General features: G+C 39.5%; 1 protein-coding gene across 1 annotated transcript in view; it reads right to left on the bottom strand.

Moving 5' to 3' along the window:
* Positions 1-6,997, bottom strand: part of EML5 (echinoderm microtubule associated protein like 5) — a 204,294-nt gene that overhangs the window by 124,221 nt on the left and 73,076 nt on the right. The window contains exon 11 of the mRNA XM_025215565.1: positions 4,450-4,617. Coding sequence (XP_025071350.1) covers positions 4,450-4,617 — 168 coding nt within the window. The remainder of the gene's footprint in view (positions 1-4,449; positions 4,618-6,997) is intronic.

Here is a 6,997-nt window from a genome sequence, read left to right as displayed (position 1 = left end):
GTCTGATCAACCTCTGGCCTCTCCCCGTCGCCGAACGATCCCTCGACATACCCTTCCCTGCGCGCAAGTTCCACGGAGCCTAGCAAACTTCGTGTGAGTGTATCCAGAGCTCTCTGCTTCGAGCTGTTTTCTTCGGTTGACGCAACGGGCTCGCGTGTTTAGAGCCTTCAACCGGATTGGGCTAGAGGTTCGCGTGGAAGGAACTCTTGTCCGCCTCTCTTCTTTTCTGTCTGTAACCGCAACTCAAGCAAGTTTTCCTGCCTGCACCGTGACCATCTTCGGTGTAAGTAAAATAATCTTAAATCAACCGCTAAGCGTCCGTGCCTAATTCTAGTCCGCCGGCCTGCATTCCCCGACCCGCGTGCCAGGGCTGCTGGCCACAGCCCGCGCCGCGAAAGCCCCCGAGAACCTGGAACCGCTCCCGGCCCGCACAGTTTACTTTAATGAGATTACAGGTGACTTGACTGTAGTTTTCAAGTTCCTACACTGAGAACAGAAATTTAGGAAGACGGCTCCTCAGTCTAAGCAGTGGTTGTCAACCTTTTTAGACTCAAGGCACCCCTTGGAAAATGCCAGGTCTTAGCTTTCATTCTTTTTCTGACTATGTAAAAATTCTGTTGCAAAGGACTCAAAGACCACAACAGGTCAGAATGTTTTGGATACTGTGGAGAAAACTTGTGGCACCCCAATTGAGAATCCCCAGTCTAAAAGTGCCAAAAAGCCCCACTGAAGTGCACAATCTATACAGATGTTCGGTGAGAAAAATCCAACGGCTTGAATTTGAAGCTAGACAAATTCAGATGCAAAATAAGGCACGTGTTTTTTAACAGCCAGGGGAATTAATCATTGGAACTTCTTACCAAATGTTGTGGAAGATTCTCTATCACTAGCAACTGATTTAAATAAGGCTGGATGAGTTTTTTTTGGGGGGGGGTTACATTCTATTTGAATTTATACTCTAGTTTAAACAAATAATTCAGGGAAGTTCTATGACCTCTGTTGTTTAGAGGTTTACATGAATCTCTTGAGAAACCAACAAGTCTCATGAAAAACTAAGGAACTCAGTATTTAATTAGGTAAAATACAGATTTCAGATATCTAAATGTTGTGACTAGTGTATCAGTGTCTTTCCTGCACAAACGTATTGGGCAGAAGGGGAAATGAGTTTGAACTTTCTGAGACCCGAAACGAGAGAATCAAGAAGAGTACTTGTTCATTACCACCCTCTAAGATTTCTGAGAGAAGATAACCCCACTAGAAAGGTCATTCCATCTAATCCTGCAAGGCTCCTCATGTTAGCGAGAACTTTCCATTGAGTGTAAAGCTGCCAATGCAGCCATAAAAAATAGCAAAAATATTTTATTTTTGTCCACTAACATAAAAAAATAAACAGTCATAAATAGTGATCCAGGCTCCACCCAGAATCACAGTAGATGAAGATGTACCTGGAGTTGTACCTTCTGATCTACAAAAAGAAAGGGACTGCCATGTAGCTGAACTAAAAATAGTGGACATTTTGTTTGGTATTAATTAATGTTTTTATTATGGAAGTATGATGTGGAAAGGTGAAACTATTTTTAAAAAAGAATCTTGAAGAGCTGGTTTTAACTGATTTTAATTGAGACTTACTGATAAAAAATGTTACAAGAAAGCTAGGTATTATTATTTAAATTACCTTAAATTTTAAATTAAATTGCTTTAGATCAGTTTTGCAGTGTCAATTTAATTTGAAAAACTGTACTAATGCAATATTTAAGTTATTCTTTATGGACTAATCAATACTGTGACTATAGACAAATATATGTATTACAAAACTCTTCCAAAAATAGCAAGAGTCTTCTTTTCTACTTATTATTGCCTTTTAACCTGAAGCATAAAGGATTACATTTTCAACAGTGACTACTGATTCTGAGTGCCTCATCTTCTGTTTGTGTCTAAGTTGATTCACTTAGGGGAACCTTATTTTCAGAATGTTATCTTTAGAGCACAGTGATTAAACTGGGAGTACTTGTGTACATTATAATATACACGGGCACAGTTCCTGCAGAATTGCCAGACTATGGACAGAAAATTACTTACTAAAAGTTTAAAGTCTTCAAATGAGAGTTTTCCAAGCTGTGACTGGTCAAGTGTACGTGCATGTCAGAGAGAGGACTGTTGATTAGAAAGCATAAACGACTGAACAAGGATAACGAAAGAGATTTAAGAGGGGCTTTTATAGCCAGCAAGAGATCCTAAACAAATATTCAAATTAATGTGGAGGAACAAGGTGCTCATCAGCTAGTCAGTGGGAGGCAGAGACTCCAACAGATAATGCCTTCCCTTGCATTCTCCAGGATGCCCTCCTCCTCCTCCTGGTTGTTCATTCCCAACAATCTGCTCAAGTCTCACACTGATATGTACATTGAGAATATCTTCTATATATGCCCCAAGCAATAGGAAAGAAGAATTAGACCAGGTGGGTCTAAAGCTGTCCTGAATATCTGCAAAAGTGCCTCAGCTCTTTGCAGCAATATAAAAATGTAACACTATGGGGGTGCTCCAACCTCCTGGCTGAAGAGCTACAAATCTGCCTCAAAGACAAGCTCTCCAGCCAGGTGGCACCAGGGTGCTGCTTCTGAATAAGCCAGGGCTCTTACAGCAATAGTGGTCATTCCTGTAGGGGTGGCGATTCTGCCCCTGCCCAGATTCACCAATCAACTGCCATGACAGAGCTGCCCCTGTGGGACAGACCACGGCTGTGACAGTGCTATCTCTGTGGGAATTGTCTCCACAACCTTGAAAGACCCAGGGCGGGCTGGTGCTCTTTAACAGATGGTAGCAGTAGCAGGGTCCCAAGTAGGGCTCCCTGACAGCTGCCTCCTGGGTGAGCTCTGAGGGAAACAGCCACTCTCCCTTCTTCCCTCCCCCTTGAATGTCGGGAGGGAGAGTGGAGGACTGTGGGATGCCAATAGGAAAGTACAGTAGTGTATCTAAAACCCCTCCTCTCTCAGGAGCATAGGAACCTAAACCATGCTTTCCCATTAGATTTCACCTTTCACCTCTAATGCACAACTCCTCTTTTGGCTTTGAGAATGGTCTCCTAATGCTTTCTGAAGGCAGGTCCATTCTTACATGCTTTCCTTTTGGCCGCAAGATTTTTGCACTCTTGGATGTCCAGTGACTTGGCTTCAACAGGAGGGATGGAGAGTACTCTCACCTGGCCTATTCCAGGACATGGTGGTTAGACACTCCAGGAAATACAGATTTAAGTCCCTTCAAAGTGAGAAGGGCTTAGAACCCTAGTCATGTTCTTGATAACAGCTCTAAACCTTCGACTATTAGACAACAGGGGAACACTACTGTAATAGGGTTACAACTGAGCTGACTTAAGTGTGGTTAAGCATGATTTTCATAAACCTAAACTCTCTCTGGGGACTTAGGTGGAGTTTAGGTGCCTCCCTGGTATAGACATTCAGGAAATTTTCACAATCCAAATGGAAGCTTGTAATGAATTTAGGTACCTAATGAATTTTCTGGCTGATGGTATAGGATCAATTGAAATCACTATTTATAATTTGGAAGCTAAACTCTGCCCAAATTGCCTTTAAGTGACTATCTGCATCCTGATCCAATATTATAAATTGTTATCAATATCACAATCCAGTATTAAAACAAGGATGCTCCTACCTTGAGCAGGGGGTTGAACTGGATGACCTCTGGAGGTCCCTTTCAGCCCTACTTTTCTATGATTCTCTAATGGTGCCCCCTTTAGCCTACTTAATAGTTATAAAATAAATCACATCAAACAGTTCAAAGTCATTCATGTACTATGCTAATGCTCATGGAGATAAAAATATGGCTCCACTACTGCAAACAATTATCCACATGGTTCACTTTGTATCACTTTATTGCGAGTAAACACATGAATTATGCTTCACAGGATCAAGAATTTGATCTTTAACATTAATTATGAAAGTTAGAGACAGAACACTTGTTCTTAAAGCATTTAACTTAAAGTCTCAAAAATCTCATCCTTCTTCAATGATAGCTTTGATTAAAACATCTCAAACATACTGGTCAAAGACACTTATTAACACTTCTGAAGTTTAATTAAATATGTAGATATTATATCTTATTTCACTGCTTACATGTCCAGTACAAGCATGTTGCTGCATAATTCTTCAACTAATTAAAATAACTCAATTATGTACAAAATTCATATAGGCATAGCAATGATGATTAAAACTTGCAAATTCTGTCTTGGCACTTAGCATGAATACAGTAATGTTAATTTTTTTCAAATTTTCTGTATGAAACTGTTGAGGTAACAGTATCACCTAGGCTAAGCAATTGCAAAGTTATAAGGATGACAGCCTCGCAAAGTTATGTAAGTCCAACTATTTATAAATTATTTCCATATCCTTTTTCTACTGATATTTAGATAAAATTATTTTATATGCTACTCACCTTGTGGTGCTATGTGAAGAGAATCCTTCAACTTCCTATCAGGGACAAATTTCCACTGAAAGACGGAATGATCAGCTCCACCAATGGAAACAACCCATTGATGATCATGTGACCACCTGACATTTGTCACATGAGCTGAATGACCAAGATATTTTTTAAACTTTGCTCCTAGAACAAGGAGAAAAGTCAGTTTGCTATGTGTCTGGAATAAGCATTTCTAAACAACAATTACTAAAACAAAAATCAGGGAATCCTTCTACATTTTGTGAAACATATTAATAAAATATTATTAACTAAATATAAACATTGATTAAAGTAATATCGGCTCACAAGATGTCACCAATGTGGAAAAACACAATTCCACTTCTTCTGTCTTGTGAAAGGAAGACAGAACATTAAGCATTCACCAAATTATGATACTACCCCTCACCTCCAATACAAATAGGAAAACTTGGAAGGAAGGAAGGAAAGGCAAGGGAAAATAAGAAGAGGAGGAAGGAAAGGAAGGAAGGAATGATAACCATAGCTGGCTTTTATGAGGTCTGCTATAAGTGAATCATTTTGCAGAACTTTTAACCAAAATTCTACAACTGTCTTTCTGCCCTGAAGTTTGTTTATTTTTAATTTTAGCACATCTTTAATAGGCCTCTATACACTGTGCTATCTGGACACTCAGACTATTGATTCCCATTTTTCCTACAATAGAACTTGAATGTTACTCACATTAAGCCATATACCTGCTTTAATTTAATTAATGCTGTTACATCTGATTAAATCTATTACTGTATCCTGCATAACTAAGATTTGATACACAGATACATCTAAAAAAATGATCCCACACAATTCACTGCAGGGATTATCATGATTTTTCTTCATCAGATTCATCTCTTCCTCAATTATTAAAGTGAATAACTCCTTAAAATGAGGGATAAAACTATTTTCCTTCAGATATTTTCCAGATTCTTCTCAGAGTATTTTTTTTTTCCACAAGGATACAGATTATCTCACTTATCAACTAGCAAAAGACTTATGGCTATCAAGTTTAAGAAACAAGGATTTGAAGGATTAATCTGTATTGGTAAAAGGGAAAAAGACAAAGTAGCGTTATATATTCATGTCAATATTAAAAATATTATGAAGGAATGTAAGGTAGACACTGATGATAAAATACTGTTGTGATAATAGCACAAAGGTTATAAAGACATTGCATAACCCCAGTGCTCTAGGCCATCAGGAGTACCATGCCGTTGCAGCTGCCATGAAAAACATTATCACATTTCTGACTCTTAAATGATCAGCCAGCCACAACATAAGTGCTGGAGGTTGCTTGTAAGGGTTTCAGATTATTTAGTTATTATACTGGTATTTTCAAGGATATTTTAAGTGACTCAACTCATCCTAGGATATATAGAAAAAAAGTCCCAAATTGATGTGTCAAAATTTGATTCTTTTGGACTAGTTTCCAGAATTTTTTTTGTAAAAAAAGAACTTCCTCCACCTTAATTACCAGAGAACATTTCAAGAGCCTTCCCCATATGACTGCAGTAGCACTGGTTTGAGGTGCTCCCAACACATTTTTTGGGAGACATGCAGGGGTTTTTTGTTTCTGGAATGGAGCAAATTGAATAGCCTTTGAAGAAGCAGAAACTCTTTCTTGTTAGATATTCAAGACTACAAAGATAGGTAACCCCCACTCTCTGCCTGGTATCAACCTAATTCTGGGCTATCAAGTTGAAAGGATGAGATAATTTGCTTCAGATTTTAGTTTTAAAATTTTCATCTTAGAAGGTCCTTTTCTTTTGAAGACTTTTCCTTTGAAGAAGTTTTTAGACATGAAAGATTCTTAAGGCAGTGGCACTTGTGATATATAGGAAAGCTAGATACTTTATATTATATGAACAAACAAGCCACTTTTTCTGGCCCTCAGCTCAAATAATACCATATTTACTTGATTCTAAGACAGTCTTTTCCCCACCCAATCAGCACAGAGGGGAAAAGCCACTCAGACGTGTGCACAAAGTGTGTGTGTTTTTGGAGGGCAGGCAGCTCCTGTGGCACTGTTGGGGCAAGAGTCAGACCCACAGCAGTCATGGGCCCCCCCGCCCCTCCCCCGGCTTTACTCCACAGCTTCTGCTCCCCACTCTGTCCCCTTCTCTCCCTTACTGTTGATGACTTGAAAATGGTATTTAAAGGTTTGTTTTTTGGGAATTGGCTTATAGGTATATGAATATGCATTAAAATGGTTCAGGATGGGCAGCAGGGGTTAATTTATTCCTAAAAGCCTGCGTCTCATGCACAGTTTCCTCCGCCTTCAGAAGCAGACAGGCTGTCTAACAAACAAGGGCACACAGTCTGAGAAACTGGGGGCATGTGCCACACTGTTCCATAACATGAGACAAGGTGGCACCAGCTCACAAGGCCAAAGTTGGGCCTGAAATTCCTGTTTTGGGAAAGGTGTGCATGTGATAGGCTGTGAATGTGTTGGCAAAACAGAACATGAGTAGTATGACAACCACAGAGAGACCAATGAGTGACAGCCACAGATGGA

This window comes from Alligator sinensis, unplaced genomic scaffold (assembly GCF_000455745.1).
Source record: "Alligator sinensis unplaced genomic scaffold, ASM45574v1 scaffold1141_1, whole genome shotgun sequence".
Lineage (NCBI taxonomy): Eukaryota > Metazoa > Chordata > Crocodylia > Alligatoridae > Alligator > Alligator sinensis.
Note: the sequence above shows the minus strand (reverse complement) of the source record. Positions and strands in the feature narration are given on the sequence as shown.